The 27499-nt window shown below is 42.3% G+C and overlaps 1 protein-coding gene across 1 annotated transcript in view; it reads left to right on the top strand.

Annotated features, from left to right (window-relative positions):
* The window catches only part of TGM2 (transglutaminase 2), a 125784-nt gene extending 99586 nt beyond the window's left edge, over positions 1 to 26198 (top strand). The window contains exons 7-13 of the mRNA XM_078652121.1: positions 1254 to 1389; positions 3956 to 4059; positions 5418 to 5657; positions 6170 to 6442; positions 7657 to 7817; positions 19274 to 19410; positions 20124 to 26198. Of these exons, the coding sequence (XP_078508247.1) occupies positions 1254 to 1389; positions 3956 to 4059; positions 5418 to 5657; positions 6170 to 6442; positions 7657 to 7817; positions 19274 to 19410; positions 20124 to 20280 (1208 nt within the window). The 3' untranslated portion in view covers positions 20281 to 26198. The remainder of the gene's footprint in view (positions 1 to 1253; positions 1390 to 3955; positions 4060 to 5417; positions 5658 to 6169; positions 6443 to 7656; positions 7818 to 19273; positions 19411 to 20123) is intronic.
* Positions 26199 to 27499: the final 1301 nt, after the last annotated feature.

Here is a 27499-nt window from a genome sequence, read left to right as displayed (position 1 = left end):
TATTATTTCACAATAGACCAGGCAAAATTACTAAAATCCCCTTTTATTTCGGTGTTTGCCTCAAGAAATGACAGACTGAGGCAACCCCCAAAACTTCCATTTTTAGTTGTTGTTATCAAGTCCTTTTCTCAAAGTGGAAGAACGTGATTCCCGTACTCCACAGTGATAATATTTCCAGTGGATGATTTTGTTAATACAGGTTTTGTTTTTAACGAGATCATTTAGTGTCCATCTTTAATTTAAACCATGTTACTTTATTCCAACTTGATTATCTGAGGTAAATAAGGGGCTCCTGTGATGAATCTGTGTGTGTTTTTTCCTCATGTCCCTTTCAAACGAGATTTGATGTAGCCCCCCTGGGTAATTTGGTGGGCCTGATGTACAAAGGAATTTTGCAGTTTAGAAACTGATTACGAATATTTATTTGGAAGGGCCGTATTAAGGACGCCCTTCCAAATAGTGATTTTTTTAAGGGATACATCAATGTTTTGCGATCGTAACCTGGTCACAAAATATTGAAAAGTTACAGACTTCTGAGCTTGGGTGGTAAAAAATTCGTGAAAGGGGCTGCTTCTTCTTTCTTGGTGCAAAAAAAAGGTTTGGGAGTAGGCAGTGGTACGGGGAACACTGCTAACTCTCAAACATCTTAAAAAAAATAACAAGTCTTTCTTTTGATATGCAGTCTCGTTTCTTATAAGGAAAATCCGGTAAATAAAAAATTAAAATGTAGACCCCAGCAGGCCACCATCCCTGTGATGGCATCTAGTCGTAGTGATTCTAAAATCTCGACCTACCTTATGAATATTGATGAGGTAGGTAGGATTGCTAGTCACCATGAATCAGTACTTTTGACCGTACCTATTTTTACATAGTTTGGTTTGCAAAATACTATTAGATTTGTAAAAATTAAGAGCGCCATTTATTACTTCTGTTTGTGAATGGAAATTTCGTACATCATACCCAGTGTTTTCTCTTTTCCCCTTTATTCTCTAATACGTAGTAGAGAAAGGGGCCCCACTCCTTAACAGTTTGCTTCATTTTACACTGCAATACGTTAATTTATTGCTAACAACATGATACTCAATCCAAAGAGGTGCTCTGTGTCCCTAATACTTCTACCCAAGTAGCACTGTGTAACCTTAAAAGTATTTGGTTCTTCAGTTCATGAGTTTATAAATAGATGTGTATCTGGAACTATGCGACGATCTTGACAAATCTCACATTTTGTATCCCTCTTCATGTCTCCTTCGTAGTTTTGAGGTGTCTTGGAATTCCAACTCGAGTTGTGACCAACTATCACTCTGCCCATGATACTAACAGTAACTTGATTATTGAGCAATTCCTGGATGAACATGGGAATACCAAGCATAAGCACCGGGACATGATCTGGTGAGTACCAATAGACATCCTCCCTGTCTGATCCCTACTGCATTCTTTTGAGCAACTTACCATTTAAATCCAGATTTCATTGTGCCTTGGCACCAAGCCCCTTTTACGTCTTCAGAACTTTTACTCATTAACTTCCACATTCAGATCCTGCAAATCTCTTCACCTTACATTCCTCATATAAAATTATGGCATCAGAGAAAGGAAAATGACTAGAAAGAGAAGGAATCTTTAACTCCAACATGGAATGGTGGTTCAGTGGTCAATGACGAGCAACATGCAATCGAAATCTCACTGAAAAATGATGCCTTTTCTTCATAAAAAGAAACCGTTAGAGGAATGACTTAAGTCGTATAAGATCCTCATGAAGGCATCACATAGAGAGGAAGTTATATGGCAGGACCTGGAAAGTGGCTCCTCAGAAGAGGAACTTGACTCTTACCATCAAGACCATCACCATCAGGTTACTCATCACTGTAGACTGAAGTGATCTAAAGAGCTGCATACACGTATGGGGTGCAACTTGAGGAAGAGCAAGCTGATGCATGTTTCCTTCTGGAAAAACGTCTTCTATCGCAGAAGAAGAATCCATTCCTTCCCATGCTTCCTGGTATCATTAACCAGAGGAAAGAGGCATTCAAAGAACCAGCATCCTCTAAGGCAGTCACACAAAGTGTAGAAAAGAAGATAAGCTCTTTAGCCAGAACCCTATATACATTTGAAGTAATATGAGGTGATTCCATCATTGCCTCTCTAGTTAAGAAGACTGTAAATACCCCAGCGTCCATGGGCCCTCCACCAAACAAGGAAAGTAAGACAATAAAAGTTGTGGGGGGGGGGGGGGGGGGGGGGAAATGGAGAAGTCACTAGCCACTCAGTGGCACCAGGAAAATTCTGATGCTCTCCTAAGTGGCTATGGGTGCCAACAATGGGAAGAGATCCAAGATCTCCTGAACCATCTACCAGAGCAGTACAAGAAGAGATCAAAGGCAATAATTCAGGAAGGCAAAGCAATTCCGAGGACGTGCCACAATTCCTTTTTTCCATGCTGCAACACAACCGGCAGATAGATGTGCACAGGTAGTACCCTAAGATGCCTCACCTGACTTAGGGTCTCAAGCTTTACCCAGAAGTGTAAGCCTCAATTTGTAGCATGCCATGTACAGGAGGGACATCCTACTTGGATCAGAAATGGACAAATCACTGCCAAGGTGATAGGAGTTCTGAATTCAGAGGATCGTTCAAGAGGGGCACTCCACTCTCAAAGAGTCCAAAGGGAACAGCATGCTTCCAGCCAATGTTAGCGCCGGGACCTTCTTTTCAGGGAGTGAGGCTGGAGCCCACGATCGCAACACCTGCCACAGTCAAAAACGAATTTCGATATAGAACAAGGGGAAGGAGCCAGACCACAAGAGGGTGGGAACTCCCAGCAGGTGCCTCTCAAATGAAAAGTCCCTGACACTTCACACCAGTAGGGAACAGACTGGGAGGCCACGAGTGGAGGAAGATATTCTATAGAACTAGAAGAAATACCCCAACCATCAAGCCAAAGACTAGAGCTTGCAGTGGGAAATAATTTAGACTGCTGCAACAAGAGATTCAGGACCTTCTACTGAAAGGGTTATTCCAGGAGGTGCCAAGATAGGAACCGAAAAAGGGAGTGTGACTACACACCTGCCAACTATCTGGGATTTCAGCGAAAGTATCCTTTGCTGAATAAAAATTCTGTCCAAAAGTGTTTTTTTCTGATGTGTCTTTAAAACAGTCTTTAATTTGGACATCTATCTATGATCACAACAGATTGTTCTGGTGATGAAAATTCAAAAATATAAGCAGGATCTGTGCAATTTAAATATGCCTGGAGATGGAGAGCGGGGTTATCATGACCTGAGTAGATGCAGTGGCAGAAACCTGGTTCAGATGTTGGAAGCTATAACTTGCCATTTAAGGAATCACAGCACTCAGTGTCATTCATGTTTTTTCAGATTTTAAACACAACTAAGCTGAATCCATAAAATGAGAAGTAACTTCCAGCACTGATATTCCTTGGTCAAGGAGTGCAAAAGTAAAGAATCTGGTATACAGTAATAGTTGTGCACAGAAATAAAATGTATTTCAAAAGATCTTTCCAAAACTAAACCAACTAAAACAGTGACTGGTATAATAGATATTGGATACTACTATGTAATAAAAGAGGCCCTAGGTTGAATAAGATAGATAAGTATGTAAATAACCAGATGCATACTATATACACAGACAATTACTGAGATGTTTTGAAAAATAGGTAAACAGCGAAAAAGTGTGGGAGAGAGAGAGCTACAAAACGCATATTGAATGATGTAACCTTATACTTCTATATAAGTCAGACTTGTGGCTTGAGGCACAAGGCATGGAGATATCCGTGTTAATTTGAAGTTTGAAAATGACGCATGCTGTTACTCTGTGGCCCTCAACTTACTTCATGATGTTTATGTAAATGCAAGTTTGATTTCACAGCTTAAATTCTTACTAGGATGGGATAGGTAACTTTGTCAACTTCTGAGCTTTCCTCCTTGTGCTTGCTTTGCAGGAACTTCCACTGTTGGGTGGAGTCCTGGATGACTCGTCCAGATCTGACGGCGGGATTCGATGGATGGCAAGTGCTGGACCCAACACCTCAAGAGAAAAGTCAAGGTAGGGATGCCCCAACTGGTTTTGCGCTCTCTCCCTAGTTGTTGCTTCTCACACAGCCCACAGGGCCATTTGATCCATTTGCATGTAGAGTGGATATCCTTTCTACTTCTGAGGCGTCTAAAGGGTAGGTACAAATTAGAATGGTGACAGGAAGCATTTTAATGTTCCTGTCCTGAAACTTTCAATGCGATGTCAAAGCGCGGCTTAAGATATAGAGCTTTTATTTTCGGGCTTGTATTGTTGTCCACTGTGACCAGCAGTCAGGGATGTCCACCTTTTGCTGAAATGTTTAATATGACCCGAAATAGGACAATTTCCACACAGTTGTTTCCAACACATTTGGCTCAGAATCATTCACCTTGCATCTGTCTCTGGGCAAATATTCTTAGGGCACAATACCCCAAGATGGATGGCAGTACAAGGATTGGTCGTTAGCCAGTCTCTACCAGTAAGCTCTCTACTTGTGCATTATCAGCTGTAACCATTTCTGTGGCTGTTCATAGTGCGAGTAGGTGTAGGGTTTCGAAGATTTGGACCAGAAGTCATGATTCCCAACTGAGTCTTTACCAAAGACTGTGGGAACATTGAAGACCGTTATGAGCGAGATTCCTGGATGCTGGTGTCTGTCACCTATTAGGTGAATCAGACATATATCTTACTAGCCTTGTTCAGTGCTTATACGCTGCAAATATACGGCAAGCCTTTCCAGTGACTATAGTCTTGTTTGTAGTGCTAGTGTATTTTGACCAAATAAATGTTTTTTATTGTTTGTTCTCAATTTAATAAGCATACATTGGTTCGTATACTGTCACAATCATTTGTGCTTATCAAGGGAGCTGTATTGCAATGCGGATTACCACCCAGGCACATACATTTGCTATGGGCTCACTGCATATTTGAGCATACCTAATAGCGGTATTAAAAAATCTATTTTCTGTTCCATTCTGTGCCTGTAGGAGGCGCTATTGAGAGGTGGGCACAAGACCAGCTTAGAGTATCATCAAAGTTACGAGTTTTGCAGCACAGTTCCGGGAAACGACTGTGACTAGGATGATGCAGAGCGCGGCAAGTGAGGTATTACATCCTCTGTCACAGTCTATGCTGACAAGTTGCAGAAAAAGGATTGTTTTAGTATAGTTATATAGGTCTAGAATGTATTGGTACAAACTATGTCACTCGTTTATCATTAGTCTGCTAGGATTCTCAAATAAGAACCATTGGATGCAATCTCATGATCCAGGAGATGTTGGTGTTTAAAAAACTAAAAAAAGAAACAATCTGTTTGAAAAGAGATGTACAAAAATGTATCCCTATTCATAGTGATGGACTGGTCAAATTTCCACATGTTTACTCACTAGGTGTGTACTGTTGTGGACCTGCACCCGTGAAGGCTATCAAGGAAGGGGAACTTGCATTGACATACGATGTGCCATTCATCTTTGCGGAGGTCAATGCTGATGTTGTCTACTTCGTAGAGCAGAAGGACGGCTCCACCAAGAAGACCGTGCACACCTCCCAAGTGGGCAAGAACATTAGCACCAAGAGCGTGGGTAGAGATAACAGAGAAGATATCACCCACACCTACAAGTACCCAGAAGGTAGGTGGCTGTCTTCCATGAAGGTGATACAACTATCAAACGTATCAAAGCTGGAGTAGTTGCATCAATCCAGACAACTCTCATATTGAGGGTTAGGGAGTTTAAGCTTAGAACCAACAATCTTGTTTTATTTATATTTTTGTTATCGAAATATACTTATAAAGGGTTGGTATGTTTCTTTAAATCTTTGTACGTAGTGATTAATATAAACCAAAAAAACTATTTTTACCTTAACTGTACTCTTCAAATCAAGAGCAACAATATTGGATCAGTGACCTACGGTAATGTTGATGAATTTGGACTTTCCAAGAACCTTTGGAATTCATAAAGTATCCCAGGTCTCTTGAATATATAAACAGATTGAACTGCTTTGATATGTCGAAGAAAGGTTGGCCTCAAGGATACCAAAGGTCTAAATGATGATCAGGGGTAGCGGTGCAATGGTTCGGTGTAATTGTTCACCAAGTCATCAGCACATCATGGCATTACTGTTTCTGTTCTCTTGGTTGTAGGGTCTGCTGAAGAAAGGCAAGTGTTTGAGAAAGCCAATCACCAGAACAAACTCTCTGTGCCGGAAGAGAATGGCGTGATCATAAAGATCAAAGGATCTGAGAATATGAACAAAGGCTGTGATTTTGACGTCTATGCTGTCATTAGCAACAACACTGCTGTTGAGCGAACGTGCAGGCTGATGTTCGGTGCCCGGATCGCCACCTATAGTGGGGTGCTCGGAAACGAATGTGGCAAGAAGGACCTTAGGAATGTTATTCTTCCAGCTCATGGAGGTAGGAGCACAGTATGAGGATTGCAAAATTGTGGTATAATAGATGAGGGAATGAATGGTGCTGTAACCGTCCCAGTCTGTCCAATTAAGAGTCTCTATCAATCATACATGTAATTCATATGCAAATGCTATTCAAACCATTATAAACCATTATCCACATAAGCCACTATCGACATCTGTGCCTCACACTTGTTTAACCAGATCTTTATATTCCAGCCCACTATTTGTAGCTACATGACTCACACCAACTACCACATCTCTGTAACTCACGCCTTCTTGCCTCATCCATAGAACTTATCAACACCTACACATGCAATCTACATCTTTGTAATGCACTCTCACTGACCACTTCTCTATAAATTGCTCACACTATCCACACATATCTATATACCTGGGCCTGCTAGGTGAATCATAGAACTCCCTTTCATGTTTCATAATCTACAGGATCACAATGGCTATCTCCTCTTCATTACTCACACAATTGAGCCATGAATTTAGCTTGGCTTTCTATTGCACCCACATGCTTACTTAGAGTGTGCATTTCTATACTTATTGACTATTCACTATTGCCATGCTCATATTCTGATTCTACTCCCTTTTGCTCATTACTCCTGTCTTCTTGCTCAGTCAAGTACATCATCACTGCCTGATTCCTCTAAATCCTGCGCACTGCCTTGATCTGTGTAAAGCATTATAATCTTCATCCCTGTAGCTCACTCTGTCAACTTCCATTTTATTTCCCCTTTGCTAGTTCTGTCCCTGTAACTCTCACTACTATCTCTATTCTCCCAATCTCATTGACAGGCCCTATCCCTGTCCTAAATTTGTATCCTTCTCTTTTCCTTAGTTTCTCTGTCTGTGCACCACTCACGGTGATTCTGTCACTCTCACCCCATCACTCTAGTGTTCAACGTCTAGACTTCCAGATCTTGCCTAGGTCCAGCATCTCTATTCATCTAACTCCCACTGCAATTGTATCCATGTATTGCTTTCTCACTGTCTCTAGACCTCTCAACTTGCACGCTGTCTCTGACTATCCCTCTTACCCTCTTTGTCCCTGTCCCAGTAACTTTGTGTTCCTACCTTTCTAACTCTCACTTGCTGGTCCTATCATTCTTGCAGTATCTCTTTTCATATCCCACACAATGTTTCTCTTACCATATTTCTAATTACTGGACATGTCACCAGACCATAATTGAAAGTCTTGTGTTCCAGATAAGACTGTGCCTTTACGCATACTCTATGAGAGCTACGGGAGCTGCATAACTGAGGATAACCTAATTAAGGTGGTGGCCCTCCTCTATGAGAATCAGACCAATGACGTTATTCTGGCCATGAGGGATATCTATGTCAAGAACCCAAGCATCAAAGTTCGGGTAAGAGCTACATGCCAAGATCCTATATGCAGTTAATTTATTTAATCTCTCTCGATTAGCTGTGTAGAAAATGACAGTCGCATCACATATATATCCAAGCACACATGCATTACATTGTGTGCATACAAATCTCTCACACCAAACCTCACAGTTCTTGGACATGGCTAAGGTGATTTATTTATTAGAAACCTAACTTAGTGATGGTATCTCACTATCCACAGTAACAGCCACTCCAGACCATGGCATATGGCTACTGTGTCTCTCGAGATACACAGTAACATGTCTTGTTAATGAATTTCATGACAGAGAATAATACCAGAGAGGACCTCTCACAATGAAAAAGCTAAATATAGAAAAGTAAGAATAGCAATTATGTTTCATTTGCAGTCATCAGGAAAATTCCATTGCAGAAAATCGTAAGGTTTGGTTTGGGTAAGAGTAGCTATAAACCAAGGAATTGGGTTTAGGGTTGGAGTTAGAATTTTTTGAGTTTTAACTTAATGGGTTACAGTGGTGGTGGTTATGGTACAGGTTAGAGAATGGCTAAATGTGAGGACTGGAGAACAGGCAAAAAAAATATCAGTCATGATATGAAGTAGGGAAAGAAATTTGGTAAGTGCTACAGAAAGGGACAGGAATAAGGATACAAATGTAATGTAGCAAAAAGAGTTCGCATCAGTGTGAGTAAAGCAAAAATAATTGATGGAGGAGATGATCATTGTAGAATCTTATACACAAGACATGGGTAAAAAGTAAGGAGTACAGCGAAAGGGTCAAAAAGGCAAGGAAGACTGTTTGCAGTTTAATTCTAAACCACACAGCAATATACATATTGTTTCATGCAATAAAAAGACGTCTTCTGAGCACCAACTAATTATTCCTCCTGTATCATAGGCTGAAGGGCCTTTAAGGTCTTGTCAACATTGCATACATTATTAGTAGAGACTGAAAACTCTAAACACAAGTGAGACCATGAATAAATCAACAAGGCCTCACGTAACAAGTAGACATGTTTGCTATCATGCATAAACAATCAGTCTGATCTTGAAAAAAATCTTTCTTTCCTTGGACACTCACTGCCCAGGTGATAACGTAAAACCCTAACTTTTACAGCATCATGTGTTCACTAACCCTGGGCGAAGCACTACGCTACGCTTGCGAAGTTTGCGCAACTTCGCACTACACGAGCTGCACGTAGCACAGTGCGAACACGCGTAGCGCAGCGGTCATTTTTTGCTTGTTCGCGGTCCTCAACGTCATGTTCGCGACCTCGAGCAAGCAAAATTACATCCCGGCGAGACTCTCAACGCGGGGAGGTCAGGTTTCTCATTGCGAGTGGTTGTGCATGCTCGCGACCGCTCGCGATGAGAAACTACAAGTTCGCGTTGAGAAAGCTGCCGCTCGAGTAAAAATCTACTCGAGCGGCAGAAAACTACAGCTCGCACTGTGCAAGATGCCGTTTTCAATGATTGCACAGTGCCGGATGCTTGTTCGCACTGTGCAATCATTGAAAATGCATCTTGCACAGTGCAAACATGCTACTACACAGCTCGCGTAGTGCTACGTGAAGTTCGCGTAGTGCAAAGTGCACTTCGCGTAGCGCTACTTCGCGAATTACGCCACCCTTAGTGTTCACACCTTTCAACTTTTTTACCAGTTGATAACACGGCTTGAAATCTCTCCATGGTATTCAGTACAACGGAAGCACCTCTACTCACACAAGGCCATGCTTCGGTCATGTTATCAAGAATGTACATGAAAAGTTTAAATAAGTCAAACAGGTGTATTAGGAATTCATCAATTAAAAAAAAATGATTAGCAGATACTTTTATCAACATAGGGTGGTAAAGAAAGGTCAAATGGAACCGCGGTGTGAGAAAACCACTTCGATCACTTTAGTTAGGTTTGAAATAACGCTAGGGATTGCTGAGTAGAACAAGCATTGGCAAAGCCAACACATCTCACCTATAAGATCCATTGGCTTTGGTAGCCATGCTATACAATAGCATGGATGCTTTGCAGGGTGGCTAAAACTAATTTTACAAAGTGCTATGACCTAGCCAAGGCTAATGCACGTTCTTTTTAAAGTGTATTAGCGGTGGATGCATCATACTCCCTTTTTATATCATTATTTTTAGCCATGCTGCAGAGCAGCAACACCACTATACAGCATGGTTTCAAATAATTGTGAAAGTCGGCACTGCTTAAGTTGTACAGTGTGAACAAAAGGCAGTGGCAGAGCCAGCAACCTCAAAGCTGAGACCTATTGGTTTTCCCTATGCTTGTTTGGTCACATCACAATACCCCCATAATAATTCAGCAGTTAATCTCCCAATGCGTGGAAAAGAAAAAAGTGACATTTGGGGAGACAATCCCATCTCCTAAAGAAAGCAATTGTGCCAATGTCCCTGTCTTAGTGAAAATACATTTGGAAGCAGATATAACATCTGTCACAATAAACGCAGATATCTTCTGTTGTCACAATGAACATTCATTTCAATGGAGAAAAGGGCTTCTTTGAAGTGCATGTGGCATAATAAAACAGCTACAAATCGCAAGAGCCTGAACAAGGAGGACAGAGAAGAAGAAAAAGAAAAGTGGTGCCTCAATCACAGTCCGCTCAGCGGAAGGACAGCAGTCAAACTGAAACTATCAATACTTGGTCGGTGCACCAGCCGAAAGAAGAGGAAGTGAGGCCACCGTGTGCTGGCCAATTAGAAGGCAGGAAATAAGAGTGACAATAAAGCCAATGAATACTAAGCAGTGGGCAGGATGCAAGCCCCTGTTGTCTTCAATATCCCACAAGCGAGAGCACATGCAGCACGTGCGTTGTCGCAGGTGAGATCTACTAGTCCGATATCATTGTCTCTTACATATGATTTTAAAACCTTTCTTATATGAACATCTAAATAGCTCTTTTTTTTTTTTACTTTGGCTCAATTTTTAGCAATTGAAAATAAATTATTGGAGGGCTTCCAAGCATCTAACAATTCCAATCCTAGCTATTCCTGCAGCAAAACAAATAAACATCAGCGGCTTCATATCCGCAATCATGTTGTTGATAAAAATGTAGAATAGTGCAACACGAAGTGTCATTGCGGTACAGGATTTCTCTAAAGAGTAAAAATGTTGCCTTCACTTCTGTCCAAGATCATTATGCAGGTTCTCTGCGACTTCCTGACTGTCACAGTGAAAGACTTTTATGTTGTATATTGTGAAATCCGGCATATGTGACATGATTGTTGACATTGGTGTTCAGCTAGTCTTCGTGTGTCATTGGTGACCCTCATATACAACTTATGCTATACTGCTGCAGTGTTGTCAACAGAGCGGCACCGAAGAGAGATTCAAAAACAAGAGATGGAAAGTACACATTTCCACAAAACCCTTTTTGGCAGGGGAGATGGAGTGGGGATGGTTCACTCTGTTCTCTCTCTCTCTGGTATTTTCTTTGTCACCTCCTCCATTTTTACTTCTGCCAGTGAAACAGTTTTGGTTGTCTCATCAGACCATTGTTTATGCCTCAAAATCTTACATAATATATATTCATAGAGAGGTTCTTGGTCAGTGAGCTTCATGAAGTGATCTGTTAAGTTGTCATTCACATTTTGCTTTAGCCTACTGTGGCTTACAGCATGTGGTAGTGGGTCAGCCCACTTTACCCATTGACTCCCTTCACTTTCAGTGATTACACAAATCCTGGGCACATTGTACACATAGACTTACAAATAGTTGCTTTCTCTTCGATTGCAAAGCTGGTTCAAAGTGCACTTCATTTTATAGTTTTTTTATATTAACTGTATGTACTGGATATTTATTGCTTTCTCTTCGATTGCAAAGCTGGTTCAAAGTGCACTTCATTTTATAATTTTTTCATATAAACTGTATGTACTGGATATTTATTTTGCCTGCGCTCCTTTTTAAAGTTTATATTATAGAATGTTTAAGTGACAATGTAAAATTGTTGCTACCTGTGATTTGAGTTCTTGGTTAGTGGTGAGTTGCTCTTGTCTCCGTCAACATAATAATAATAATAATAATAAAATGCAGGGTGCAACTGAAAGGCTTGTTGTTTACAAAAATCACAATTTAAATAACTGCATTGATGAAAGGGTTTTTTTTCGTTTCTTTTTGCTTTAAAAAAATGTTCAAGTCTAAAACTGCGACATGAAGGTGACACCAAGTCTGAATTTGCTGCCTCAAGCTTAGGCTGGTACGTGCTTTGCTGCTCTTTGTGTGGAGCTCTTCGACGTCTACGGAGGGTCAGGGCCATTGTGTGTCCTTCCTGAAATTAATAATTATCCGTGGTTGTGCCATGGCTACCACAGATCCCAATAGGACTCGGAATATGCCATCTCGGCTTAACTGTACCTTTCTTGCCAGCTCTTACATTGTTGGCACACTCTTATCATATATATGTGTCCCATAGTCAAGAACATGTCCTTCAGGAAACAATTCTACCAGACTTGTGATAAGTGGTTAATGTTTAACCAAGGCCCAAGCAGAAGCAATGGTAGATTTGGCGTCAGTCAAGACCTTTTGATTTCACTAGAATTGTGGAACGCTCGTGGACTTTTGGAAGCTGTAAGGGTGCCGTTTCCACTCACCTGGTGCCTGCACAGACCCACTGTCTCCAATCTGCTCTCCCACGCCACCGGCCCAGCTTTGACAATACAGTGCATTCTGGGATGGGTAGTTCTCAGGATTGCCACTGAACTGCCCAGGTGTGTCCACTACATTAGGGGGAGGAGCCTTGGCTGCAGACGCGCATTTTGCTCAGGAGGGAGTAACAGAAGGATAGGACTCGTAACAGTGATGGGCACTGAAGAAGGCCTGGTTGGCGAAATGCATTTGCCGCCACTGACTACTCCACAATAAAGCGTGCTGTTTCCTTGAAGCCCCCTCTGGCCTCTCATTTCTTCAATTTAGAAATAACTCTACATATATACATATATATATATATACATATATATATATATATATATATATATATATATATATATATATATATATATATATTCCATTAGTCTATTGTTGTGTTGCTCACATTTTTCTTTCGCCTACTACAGATGTAGACATGAGACAAAGGGTGAGCCCACTTCGCCCATACTAACTTCACTGTGAGTGACAGCATTGTGCCTTTCACAAGGAACACTTCTGCACACAAAGTAGACTACAATGGCAATATGAAACTATTGGGGCCAGAAAATGGTTTTGCTTTTCAACCATGTTTTTTGTTCAGATTCACGAGGGCCCAGGAGCTTCCCAAACGATAAAGTTCGCAAAAACCCTGACAAAACATAGGGAGCATTGACAAATCCAAAAGACTGGCTGCCAATGCCAGACCTATTGACTCTGCCAATTCTTGCTGAAATCTGATAAAGAAGATATGATTAATGATTTAAGCTCCAGGTTCCAGTTATCGACATCAGCCACTGATCCGGTGACATCCCAAGTCCTGGGTGTATTTCTTAAAGTGCATAAAATTCCCTCTTAATGCTGTCCTTGACCATTCCACATTCTAACACTGTACCTGGGCAGACTGTTTATTTCTCTCCACCCAGGGACATCTGTGGGGGGTTCACAACTTGGGAATGAGCAAGCAGGAGATGAACATTCACAAAAATAAAAGTCAGCTTGGGTTATTTTGGACAAGGGTGGACATTTGTGGCTGTGTGATTGCTATGGTTGTTGGCCTTTTCACTATATTCTGAGGCCAAGCCCAACCTCTGGCAGTGCCACCTGCCGCTTAGGTCGGGGGCCCCACTTTGATTTCAAGCCAATAGCAGTGTATCTGGTTAACTCCATGAGTAGTCGTACTCTGGCCTTTGAGTTAACCAGACTCTATCTGAACTCCCGAAGTTAAAACAATTTATCGTCTGGGAGACTAACCCTAGTGCAGATGTGAAATCCTTAACCCCCCACCCCACCCCACCCCCTCCGTTCTCTAAGAGGGATATGAAGGTTCGAGGTTTGGCATGTTAACGCCATGGAAAAACTATCAGCTATTCTAGCAGACAAGGTGTCCCGTTTTGAAAAGACTTGGCAGCCATTTTAAAACTACGTGAAGGGACAGCTGGGTGGGTTGGAGAAGGGTACGCCACGGGTCAAGATTAGAAAGAACAGGGAGCACGCTTAGAATGACCGGCGTCTCTGGGGAAGATGAAGAATGAACCGATGTTGAAAGAGAATTATGATCTAGCTACCTCTAACCCGAAAGAATGTGGCATTATCGGGGTGGGGGGGGGGGTCTGTTGTGTAGCAGTAGTCCAGTGGGCCCTGGTACAAGCAAGGAAATGCCTCTATTATCTGCTGTTGAGATCCAAAAATACAACAATTATCAGGGTTCAATGGCCTCCTCGGAGTTCTGGGCCCTGAGGCCACTGCACCTGCTGCACTAATGGAAGCTATGCGCTTGGGGCGGAACTGATGTTTGCCTGGCTAAAACCAACGATGGGGAATATGTCACGGCCTGTGAACCCATCAAATGGGAAGTGAAGAAAAAGATACTTGGAAATCGTCCAATTTCTAAACAAATGGAGAACTGCAAAAATGACCATGACTTTCGAGGTCATCTAACAATTTCACTTCCCCCTCCTGTATTTTTTCTTAATTGACCCTTTGCTCCTTTCATTGTCTCATCATGAGGCATGGGATGTTTTTTTACTTATCATCATCATCAACATCATCATAAGCTTTATTCGATAACTCCTGTAATAAAAGCTGTGTACATAAAGCACAAATATCACAATAAAACTTAAAACTGAATAAATGAATAAAATCAATACAGCAATATGTGTGTTAAAATACACCAAGGACTTAGAAATAAGATAAAAACATGTGCACAATGTTGTTAGTTGACAACAAGAATTTCAAGGACCTTAAAAAATGGTCCCAACAAAACTAAAACATATTTCATTACCACAGATGACATAATCCTATATTCAGTTATTTGCAGGCAATAATTTAGATCTAATTTACCACATCCATCTTAAAAACGTTGCCATTGGTACCACATAGTGATGGGATGGGTCGGTACATAGAATTCTCATGGCTACACTGGACGAACTGGTGCCCATATTCCTACAAGTTTGTGCCAGCCATACCTTATTGGGAGTGGTGTACGCGGGACGTACAAACAGCACATGCAAATAAGTCTCCTCCAAATCGGTGCAGTTTGGACATTTATTGTAGTCTGTAGCCGACCATTTGTGGTAAAGGATTTTAAGGGTAAGCAGCCCACTCTAAATTCACAATTTACAATCTAGGGGCTTAGAAATTACATCCCAATAAAGTTTGAGACTCGGGCAGAGTTTTATTTGTAAAAACTTCCCTGTCAACGTTATACTGTCACTTCTTCTGTTTGCATCTTGTTCAACCAGTTCCCAATATCTTTGCTTCATTGAATCGCTTGATGGGAACTGGGAGCTGTTGGGGGTTTCCTACAGTGACGACATGCCCATACAAGTTAGGAGACTTCTAACGTCGCGCAGCCAGGTGATTTTATGGAAGCTGTCAGCCTCAATTATATCCCTAAGACCTTCTGCAAAAGTAGCCAGTTCTGGCGTACACCAGATTCTCCGCCAATAAATAATAGGGCTAGTCTAGCTTGTTCTACCAGTGTTTTTCTGCCTAGGTCATATCGCAGGGGAAGCATGGGAATATGTCACGGCCTGTGAACCCATCAAATGGGAAGTGAAGAAAAAGATACTTGGAAACCACCCTATTTCTAAACAAATGGAGAACTGCAAAAATGACCTCGACTTTTGAGGCCATCTAACAATTTCACTCTCCCCTACTGTATTTTTTCTAAATTGACCCTTTGCTGCTTTCTTTGCCTCATCATAATGTATGTGATGTTTCTTGCTTTTCCTTTCTCTTCCTAGTTTTATAATTGTGCAAACCAAATAAATAAAGTCTGTTAAAAACACATCATTTATCACCCATATTCAATTTGAGAACAAATTTCAGTAGTGCAGTGCTTGTACTGTTTTCCCTTTTGTAAGCAGTAACTTACAGTGGTGGACCATGCCTCCCTTCAGCGTTCTTCCTCACTATTGGTTTTCACATCATTGAAATTTAACCCAAACTATGGCCCATGCCCTGTACTTAATAGATAACATCTGTTCAGCCTTCTCTTTTGGGAACCAAAAGCAGCAATCGCAAAAATGCTCAACCTAGCCCCGCTCCCTTTGTTTCCTCGCTGCAATATCTCTCTCTTTCCATCTACACTTTCTCTTTCTCTTATCTCTCTCTTCTCTGATCACCTTCTCTCTACTGTCCCCCTTCCTTACCCTCCTTCACTCTCTCTTGAAGCCCCCTGTGCTTGGTACAGTTCACCTCTGGGACCTGGGGAAGTGGCACCAGGAGTGGCTCTTGGCTTTCAAAACCAGCATCCAAGGGCTCCAGCCCACTGGGGACATGCCCAATTGAATAAAAGGCCTTTCTGGCCCTGTGGTGTTGACTATTTGCCTTGATGGGTACATCAAAGCCACTTGGATTAGGGCAGGGGTGTTCAAACATTTTTAATGCTATGCCCCCCACCCCCTTGAATACATTCCATCGAGGTGGGGTGTCCAGAATGACAAACATATTTTTCACACTTATATTATAAAATTGTCTGCTCTAAATATATTTGACAATTTTATGTTCAACTAACTCTTTTAAAATGTAATTAAGCACAGGATTGCTAACCTGTTATGGGAAGACCGGTCTCCCTAAAGCGTAAAAGTATCCACAGTGTGATCTTTATCAGACATAGGGAAAGAACTTTTGGGGTTATATGGACCCCACTTTCCTGTTTTGACACCATTTGCCACACAGGACAGGAGGGACGAAAAAGGTTTTTGTTGGCCCATTACGGAATAGCTCATTACCACTCTGTGTTTTGTTAACAAAAACAGCACTGTTTTCAGCATGATGCACTTTTTGGCCAGTGCTTGATGCCTCTGCTAAGATTAACTCAGGCCACCAAAGTGGGCTAGCCCTAATTTGAAGGCCTTTGGCTTAGGGGCACCTACCAGCAGTTGAGCATATTTTTTAACTATGGCTAATGTTCTTTAACCTTGGGTGAGACAAATAGGAGAGAGGCTAACAGGGTGATGTGTGGGACACCTTAACTAGCAAAAACTGTCTCGGGGTCACTTAGACCAATGTAAAATCGCTAAAATGGGTGCAAATAAGATTCCTGCTTGTTTCTGTGCCTGCTTCCTTCAGGGGCTTAGTGCAAATTTCACTTGCATACGTTTTTGTGTAGTCAGCTACCACTACAACAATCTGGTGCAACAGGCCTGTTATGTACTGCAGCGTTTCCCTTGCTCATTGTTCACTATTGTATGATTGCACTTCTTATAATTATTCCCCTTATGCTCGTTTAATTTTAAAAGAACTTTTTTTTTACTTTCGATTTTTTTTTTCTTTTGAAATCTCTTTCCGTTTAGAGTTGTTTATATTTTTGCACTTTATTTGCGACTGATTTAAAAAAAAAATGTTCTTTCCTTTAAGGAACGCCACCCTTTTGTTTTAGCCTTTTTTAAACCATGCCTAATTAGAGGGTTTTTATTTGTTGCAGTTTCAGCCCACCATAGTGATGTGGATTAGTAATTGTCTGTCTTGACAGCTCAGCTGTCTCCAGACAGTTATATGAGAACCACAAGGAGAGGGGCTTTGGCTCTGCCACCTGTTGGGGATCAGGCGTACGTGTTTTGGTTTGGCATACTGTGTGTTTCCTACAAAAAGTGCTCTGCCTCCAAACAACTGTGGTCATTTTATTTATTTATTCAGCTGCCTGTGTTTGAACGTTCAGGGCACACATATGCTTTTAAAGTGTCTTAGATGACTAGATAATTTATGGAGTTTTTCTCTGGGAGCAGCACAAGTGGGAGGGGCAGTCATTAACATACATGGATTTTTTTAGCTGTAGCTTGACCGTGCATTCATTGACCAAACCTATTGGCATTGTCAATGCTTGTTTTCCAGTGTTATGCCATCATAGGAACGAATAACTGGATTTTTAAAATCTTGTTTTGATAATCACAGTGCATGAGGGTCCTTACCCTATAAGATAGTTAATGGAATGCATGGCAGCCAATCAGCATTTATAAGGATATGTCACATATCCAAAATGGCCCAGTATCATCACGTGCACATGCTTGTACAGGACTAGTCACTTAGTTGGCCTAAGAGTTTTCTTTCGGGGGAGGGTGGGAGGGACATGGAATGCAACAGAAACTCTTTCCAGATAGTCTTATCTGAGTTAGTTCAGAACAGACATTAAAGAACTAGAGTCTCTGCAGAGGGTGATGTGAACAGTACAAGCGCTGGCAACCTTGAAATGCTGCCCACTCAATGCAACCTAAAGCATTCAATGGACCACTTTTTCATAAAGTAAAACCAAATCCATCAGCTGTATAATGTGCAAAATAATTAAAATGTTTCTAGCTCAAACGGATCAAAAGCTATAAAACAGAATGCACAAGAGGTGCAGTGTAGCGCCGGATACATTATGAAAATTAACTGGTCACCTAACCATTTAAATATAATTCAAAGAGGCTAACTAGAATGATTCTTTTTTAGTCATGATTTTGTTTTGAACCACTATTAACAAAAACTGCCTTTACTTATTTATTTATTTTTATTTTGAACGTTTTATACAGCGCTAGCTCCACCCGAGGGTATCAGAGCGCTTTACATCAGCAATGGAAGTACACAATAAAAACAATCATAGTAGTTGACCACAGACCAGTTATACAAATGTTAAAACCAATACAAAATACAGATAATAATATGGGGAAACAAAAATGATTAAAGGCATATAAAAGTAGAGATAGAATAGCAAGTTGCAGGAACCAGAATGTTATTGTAGATAGGAAAATGTATAGAATGTCAAGGAGGGTTCAGAGGACATAGTAAGTAGAGGGTGGTAAAGAGAGGGGGAGGGGGAAGGGAGGCGACAAAAGGAGAATGGAAGGGGTGAATGGGGGAAGGGAGAGAAGTCTAAGGAGGGAGGAGGAGAGGTTGTCATAAAGGAGACCAGCGATTTAATTTCCCCAGAATGTAGTGAGTAGATGAATGTTAAGGTCTTTTTTGAATCTGGGTAGGAGGGGTTGCATCTACTCTACCACATAATTTCGCCTGCCACTGTTGCATTATTCCAGTAGTACTGCATTGTTGATGTTGTAATCTTATTGAAGTGCAGCGTTATACTGATAGATCTCTAGATGTTAGAGGAGAGAGGTGTCTCCAGTCCATTGAGTCCATTTCAAAATAAAGAAAGACATAGCTTAGAGAATGTAGTTGATTTGGCGGAGCTGCCGTGATGGAATCTAAGTATTCTCTAGTCAAAGGATGCATACCACCATCGCAACCACTTTTTAGACCTTCTCGCCACTGCTGCCTGCAGCAAAGCAATTCCACTTTTCTTTTGTCTCATGTTAGACCTCTTTCTACCTGTATAGATTTTGGGAGAACCTGCACAGAAGAGGAAGCTGGTGGCAGAGATCTCATTGACGAACCCCCTGCCGGAGCCTCTGAATGGCTGTTCGTTCAAGGCAGAGGGGGCCGGCCTCACCGACAGCCAGGTGGTGAAGGAACTGTAAGTAACATCCTCTTCCTTCTAGGCTCATACTTATGACTCTTCCACTTGTTAGCAGAATGATCCATCACCCCATGTTTTACACTGAAATACTGATCGCATTTGGCCTAAGTTGTCATATAGACTAATTCCAAATACTGAGTACCTATGAGGTCTGAAGGAAACCCAGAAAGAGGAAACTCTAGTAACCAAACTAATATGTTGTTCATTGTTGACCTGAATAAACAATTTGGTGTAATTTGCAGAGAAATGACTACATAAGACTAAGGGCTTAATTTAGATCTCAGTCGGCAGCTTACTCTGTCACAACAGGGAGGGATATCCCATCCGCCGAACTATAAATCCCTTAGGATAAAATGGAATATATATTTAGCAGAGTATCCTGTCCGGAGAAATCTAAATCAAGCCCGATGTCTGTAATTCAGTATTTACGTAAGTCTCTGCAGACGTGGGTGGTGAGTTCACGCTGCCACGATCCCTTCCAGTGGGGTGTTCTATACGGAATGGTAGGAGGGTCTAGGCCTTGCAAAAGCCCATTGATCACGATGCCTCCATTCTTTCATTCAGCACAACTGTAGATAATGCAGCAATAGCTCTGACTGTGTGAGCGATAAAATGCGCAACAATTACATAGCATTTAGTCTCTAATTGGGCTCTCTTTAGTAGTTCTTTACAGGTTTTTCATCATTTTTTATCTCTCTTTTTCTCCTTAGTGATTGCCCCATTGAGCCTGGTCAGGATGCGAAGGTCCGAGTAGATTTCGTCCCTCAACAGTCCGGCCGCCTGAAGCTGGTCGTTGATTTTGAGAGTGACCGTCTAAAGGCAGTGAAGGGGTTTCGAAATGTGATCATAGCTCCACAGCCTAAGTGATGGAAGGAAAAAAGACTGATTGTCGGTGGATCCAAAGAGACATGAGCCAAGACATCTATATACTTCACTTTGGAAAGACAAATGATTCAAAACATGAAATATGCACCAAGTAGAAATATAATGAATCTGACAGCAGAATGTGGCCCCTGACCTGAAGAAGATGGGTCTGATACACCCTATCCATGCTTGTGAGATTTGTGGGGACATTCCGAATCATAAGGGACCTTCTCATGTGCTCCCTGCAGAAGACTCCCTGTCTCACTATACTTCAACCGTTGCTTGTCTTTTCTACTGTGATGCCATTGTCCTGGTGTGAACACAGCACATTTCACAAAGCTCTTCTTGGAAAAGCAAGCAGATGTTGGCAGACCTCATTTGGATCTTTGCCCCAATTGTCAATAGAAACAGATGATGTTCATTCAATAGACGTTTGGAAGGTGCTGTAATGATTAGAGTGCTGCAAAATAAGTCAACAGCATGGATCCTATTGATCTACTAAAGATATGGAAGAAAAGTAAATTGCAAAAGCTTACAAACCCTAAAACCTAGCATATAAAATGTTCATTTTCTTCTTGGGTGGGCACTTATCTCCAACTCCTTCTTTTTTCCGTCAGATTCATTCTGTTGCAACCCAGGGGTATAGGCTGCTGGCTTTCTTCACCCATTGAGTGCTTCTTTGTCTGTTGTGCTTGTTGGACGGGGAAAGGCCAAGTTTGGCCAACATCTTCTGTATTAGTGTGAGCATATGAAGGTTGATGATGTCATAGCTTTGTGATCTGGGTGACTCAAGAAACTGTTCCTGAGTTAAAGAACAGTGTGGAACCTGCTTAAGAAAGGAGAAGTGGTAAAAGCGTGAAGATTAATAATAGCCCTGGGAAAGCCAATGAAAGCAAATAACAGACCAGACTAGGGTTAGGAGGCTTTGAGAACATCTGATGAAGAGGAAGGGTATGTATTAACAACAGTGACTACTTATTCCAGAGAGGAGTGTGGGGCTTCTCAGTCAAAGTGCGTAAGAGAGCACCAGATCAGAAAGTTTATTTCCGCCTCACACCTTATACCAATAAGTTATAATTAACCTTTGTCCACCAATCCTATGAACCTGAGTGCCGAGTTACCTTGGTGGTCCAAGTATCAGAAAGAGTGAATTGGGGTGTGAGGTCACGCAGAGGCCGGGAACAGATTTGTCTGGATATAGGATGAAGATTGTGGTTCATAATGGGGCTAGGGGGAATTGTCTATGGCAATTGAGCAGAGATAGCAGGCTTGGTGCTGGGCTATGTGGCATGACACAACTAGAGAGCTTGTTGGGACAGACAACCTGGAGACGAAAAGGATGAACTGCATCTGGGATGGAGAGACAGGGTCTACAATATAGGTTTAGTGGTTGAGATGAAACTGCTAGGGCTGTTGATCCAGCATAGAGGATCTGCAGCTAGACTACATAGTCTGGTACAGATTGGTTCCCTGGGACTGAGAAGAAAGAGAGTTGCCTTGGCCAAGGGCATGGAGCTGGGATGTAGAGCAAAGGAATGATGTTCTTGAATTGAGGTCACAATGCTTTGATAGGGGGCCTGGAGCTGGTTTTAAGAGTTTGGGGCTGTAAATAAGGCCTTGGGACTGAGATGGAGAACAGTGGACTTGGTCAGTTATCCGTGGCTCAGGTGAAATGCAAGGACATTAGATAAAATCAGTGGTCTACCTCTCGCATAGTCCGCCTCGGGCAGGGTTGTAGCCATGGGGCTGTGATGGGCCTGGTAAACGTCGTTTACAACGCGGTGTTTACACCGCACGACCTTTACCACGCTGCCATTACAACGCAAGTCATTACTACGACTTGCGCTGAATGGCGCTGTTGGTTAAGGAATATTGTAATTTTATATTCCAACACCTTCCCTACTGTTATGTGGACTGGTGTTGGAATATAAAATTATAATATTCCTCAATCCGCGCCCTCCAACGCAAGTCGTTGTAACGACTTGCGTTGTAATAACCGCGTTGTTAAGTACCGCGATTTAAAAGATCGCGCTGTACTGACATACATCCGATGAGCCTTATCCTGAGGAGGAGGGTTTCAGACTATGCTTGAGGGCCCAGGCCAGAGACAAGTGACCCAGCTTATCAACATTTAGAAGGCTCACATGGCCATGAGTTCACATCCCCAAGGGTGACAACACTCTCTGCACCGGCCTTAGACAGGAGTGTGCTATGTTTGCTGCTCACATTCTTTTGAAATACTTCCAGTTTTATAGAAATTATAGATATTATTGTGGCTTATGTTGCCTGGGCACCTGCCTTCGGTCTAGCAAAAAAGCAGGGCATGCTATGTGCATACTACGCCTTATGCTTTTGGCGCGGGCACCCACCCACCAAATCCCACTGACATTATACCTCACACGCCACCATTTTATCTTTCCTAGTACAATGCAGCAGTTACTAATCAGGCAGTCTTAGCCAGTGGAAGTGACGACAACAAAAACAGTGTTTCCTTCCTGAAACTGGTGTCGCCGCTCCCTGCTAAAACGGCTTGTGCAAGGTGCATGACCTCAAACGACACCCCTGCGCTTGAGAGATATGGCCAGTGTGGTGGCAGAGGATTCCATCTTGTTCCCGCTATGTCGGCAGGGGCGTGCTCACAGGGCGAGGCCATTTGACAGTTTCAACCCAACCTCCTTCCGGTCTTACAATATGGCATTGGGATTAGTGAGACCGCTTCAATGAGAGAGAGCCAGAGAAATAAGCTTAGCGGTGGTTATTACACAATATCTGGATTTTCTGTGTATCTGAAATTAATAAAAGAAATAAAAAATAATCAAAAGGAGAACGAGCAAGGGAGGCAACTGAGGAGGCTGTGCTGTAAGGGACAAACGCTGTGGAGGAAAGACGTTTTTAGGCATTGGCAAACTGGGCAATTGCCCAGGGAACCCCTACCTTCCAAGAGGCCCAAAGAGGAAGAAAACCTTTCCTCTCTTTATCTCACCTCTGTCTATTTCTTTATCTCAACAACTCCCCCTCTATCTGACTACCTTTACCTCTCCGCTTTGCTCTCTCTACGCAGGTGGGATTCGAGGAATTATTTTGACCATTGTCAAGACTTATTTCAGCTCTTTTTATATGATTCCATCTCTCAAAGTATAGGTATAATTCAGTATTGTATAGCATCATTTGGGCTTGATCAGCAAAAAATGTGTAACAAATTCAAACTTGTTGCAAACAGGGGCCCCCTAAAATACATCTTGCCCGGAGGCCCAAAAATCCATAAAAAGACACTGCCCTTGGTAACACCTTTTTGATGCTCAGTGTGATGGTGAGCAACTCAATCACTTCTCTGTTAGGGTTAAACAGGCGCAGTGCAATCTGAGGGATAGCTCTGCCATCGTAATAGCTCATACTGCCAGATCCATGCTATCTAAGAGGTAGTTCTGCTGTTAGTGTGCCGATTCTGATTGTCAGAGGCCATAATTACTTTTTTCACTTTGAGAGATGGTTCTGCTGTCTGAGGCCAGAACCTGCAAGCTCTGTGCAACTGAAAGACGGCTCTGGTGCCTGAACTCAAATGAACATTCTTCGTCATATAAGGACTAACTCCTGCCAAATTGCTGTCCCTACACTACACATTCCTAAATTTCGGTTCACCACACTTAGATTAGGGGTGAAGGGTTTAATGTGCCTCTTTAAAATACGGGATCAAAACAATATCATTCCTCAGCTGCCAGAAACCCATGTTTAAAAGCCATCCATTGCCTTGTGTTCGCATTCCCTTCAGATTCAACCCTCACTCGTTCTCTGCATTGCAGCCATGCCCCGTCTGTGGCAAGTCAAAGCTATCACGATGGCTCTGCAAGCCCAGGGAGGTGTGGGAGGGGACGGGATTAAGCAAGACCTAAAAATAAATAAATGCACTCCGGCTCTCAGGCCTGGCGTTCTGGGGTCACAGACTTTAGAGCATTGCTTAAGCCTCAGCTGGCGCCTGAGTTTAGCATCAATGTGCAGAGAGAACATCCCTTCTGGGAGAAAAAGGCACTCCTATTTCTGGTTTGGAAAAGAGACTTCTGAAGTATTCAAACGTTCTATAAATTTGGAAGTGAAATAACAAGATTCCAGAGACGTTTTAAGGCTTGGGCACAGAGGGCAATTGCCCAGCAGCCGCCCCCAAACCACCACCCCACGAAAGTGAACTTTCTCTCTATTAGATATCGTGTCTAATCTATTTCTTCCTCTAAACTCTGACTCTCATTTTCTACTCAATTTCATCCTAAAGATTTTTGGGGCCTGGGCAAGACCTACTTCAGCTGTTTTTGTGATCCTGTGAACGTTTAACAAATAATACCTTATTGTTTTCATTATGTGAGCTTGAATCAGCAGGAAATTAGTCATTACATTAAAATGTGTTCTATACATGGACCCCTTAAATATGTCTTGCCTCTGGGTCAGAAAATGACAATGAGAAAGACTCCTATTAAAGTAGGACTGGGCCCACACCATCTCTTACAAAATTGTTCAACTAAGTCCCCACTGCTCCTGCCCCAAGGGAAAGGCCCGATAGAATAAATGGCCAATCTGGCCCTGCGCCGCTGGCAGGCATGCCAATTCAGATGGGCCTGCTGTGTGATACACATTTTTTTTAACTTATGGCAGGGTTATTCAGTCCACAACCACTGTTACTGGATAAGCTGGAAACTCTTTTACAGAGAGGTTTCCAACTCGTGTATAAATGTTGTGCACAGCTGGGCTCCAACTAAAATCTCCAAGTGAAATGGAAAGTGCATTGGGTCCTAAGCTCCCCTCTCCAAGGCTCCTACACTACTCCCTATAGGATCACATAGTGAAAATTATTCTAGGTTTGCGGGTCTGCAGATGGAGTTAGAAGGTCCCAATCATTTAATATTGTCTCATGAAATATTAAGTTAAAGCAGAGTAAATGATTGAAAATAAACAATTTATAGAGGAGAGCGGCCAGGAACACACATACCAATATTATTGTAATTAGAAAAAGAATAAATGATGAACTCACCTCCACCAAAAAAATAATGGTGGGGCAAGAGGTTAATGGTATTATAAATGGTTATTACACCCAGCTCCCAACAGTGGCTGCTGGTACCCGTAGGCGGTGTTTGCTGCCACTCCTCCTGCGTGCGGAGTTAGGAAGCCCGTAAAAAGCTAACACTGGTATTTCTGCCCTAATCCATCCATTAGTGCACCTGAGTGATAAGCTGGTACTGCTTATGTAGTGGGGGTGAACAGGTTTTGCCACCAATTCCCCCTGCCCTAAAAAATGTCCCTGACCCCCCCCTCCCACAGGGGGGGCCTGTCTAATGGGTCCGGCAGAGGGGAGGCTGGACCTGCTGGAGCACCAAGCATGATGACACAATGGAGGCCATTGGATAAGCCCTATACATTAATGTGACAGTTGCATGGGGGCCATTTTAGGATGGGCAGCAGCGATGAAGGGGAGTGGCCCATTAATTGTGTTGTCACTCAAACAACAACCCCCTCCAATAGCCCAAAACCAGGCGATGACTTCCTGGTGCACAGCACATCTATACTTAGCTGATTTTATTGAACATTGATACATCTTTCAAAATAAATAGGATCATTTTGTCATCAACTGTGAGACATACACCGGTACCAGAGGTTCCCACATTGTTAACGCACCAATTTGCTACGCAAGGACCCCAGGAACGTTAAATAATGCCCTTAACTAGCGGTTAAGACAATCCTGAGTGATAGGGAGCATGGTCAGTGTGAATACATTTGTTAGTCTGTGAAACTGGAAGTATAGTTTCTGCATAATGTTTTCTTTATATTTGTGTTCCAATAATTTCTACTTGTGCTGTGTGCGCTGCCATGCTGAAGTCTGCTGTCGTACAGCTATGTATGCTTTGACACTAAAATAAAGATATTATTTTTCACTTTTATATGTAGTTTATTTACTTCAGTTTTTTCCTTATATACAGCAGGTATTGTACTGTAATTGCATTTATATAGCGCTTACTACCCGTGATGAGGCGTCAAAGTGCTTTTTCGGCGAGTAGCACGCTACTCCGGAACCCATAAAGGATTAGTGATGAATTAGAATAGTGAAATATGAAAGTGATTTGAGTGGTGCTGGAGGTCTGAGGGGGCTCACTACACCACCAATTATAGCTGTTACTTACTATCAAACCAGTGGGTAAGGGGCCTGTTTTCCTTGCGCTCACCTGGGCCTAGTGCACCCTTGCAAGGTCAAGGCCTCCTCACACGTATACGCTGCTGTCCGACTAATTGTTTGACTCTTTTTAAGTCCTGGGTTTAAAAGTACATATCTTCTTACCTGACAACATTCTGTTCTCTGATTGGCTGGAATGACCATGACTGCTATTCACAAGGACATCCTCTTAGTCTGTTACCTCATTAATGGGGACATAAACTTGGATGCTGTTGGTATGTGATCAAGAATGACCCAGCCAAGTCATCCCACCGAGGTTGAAAAGCCTGCAAGCCTAGATTCCTAAGGCTGAATTTTAGCTTCCAAAGGTTACGTGTCACTGAGGTTGACCATTTATTGCGGTCACGACGGTCAGTCCCTGATTAATGCACTGCAACTCTTTTTACATTTGATTTTGACTCACTCTGTTTATCCGGAAGCTCGTGGTAGTATGACCCTTGTGTGGCCTTTTTAGTTTGGTGCTCTAGGTGTAAACATTTGTGCAGGGTTTACAAAAGCCAGCATGGACTTTGTGCTAGATCTTCTAACTCCATGCATCATGACAAACCGCATATCAGTGCAAGCATGACACACTAACCTTCTTTTACACAAATGGACGAAGTGGGTGGGACAAGTTAGATACAGAGCATTAGTGGTGGGATAGAAAGGTGCTCCCTATCGAATTACCTCAGTCAGTGCAGTGGCTTAAGAGTTCCTAGGGTAGGACTCCACTCACCTCCTTTTTAGGTCTCGCTGATCCAGCGCATGCGCTGTGAGGCATTTAGTAGTGTGGTTTTAGAAGTGCTCCCCTATGCTTCTGCTGGCCTAGCAGTTGCGGTCATGCACGTGTGAACGCACGCAGCCGCCAGCTTTCAGCACATTTGCCGCTGCTGTGCGTGCACCATATGCGTGTTTGACGTCTCGCGCTCACCCCTGCTTTCACTTTTGCCGTCTTCTTGTTTTATTTGAGTGGGCGTTACTAAATGTTAAAACGACCGCATGATGTCCGTTGTGTTTCCTTCAAAACTCACC

The sequence above is a fragment of the Lissotriton helveticus genome, chromosome 7 (assembly GCF_964261635.1).
Source record: "Lissotriton helveticus chromosome 7, aLisHel1.1, whole genome shotgun sequence".
Lineage (NCBI taxonomy): Eukaryota > Metazoa > Chordata > Amphibia > Caudata > Salamandridae > Lissotriton > Lissotriton helveticus.
The sequence above is the reverse complement of the archived record's forward strand: the minus strand, read 5'-3'. Positions and strand labels throughout refer to the sequence as shown.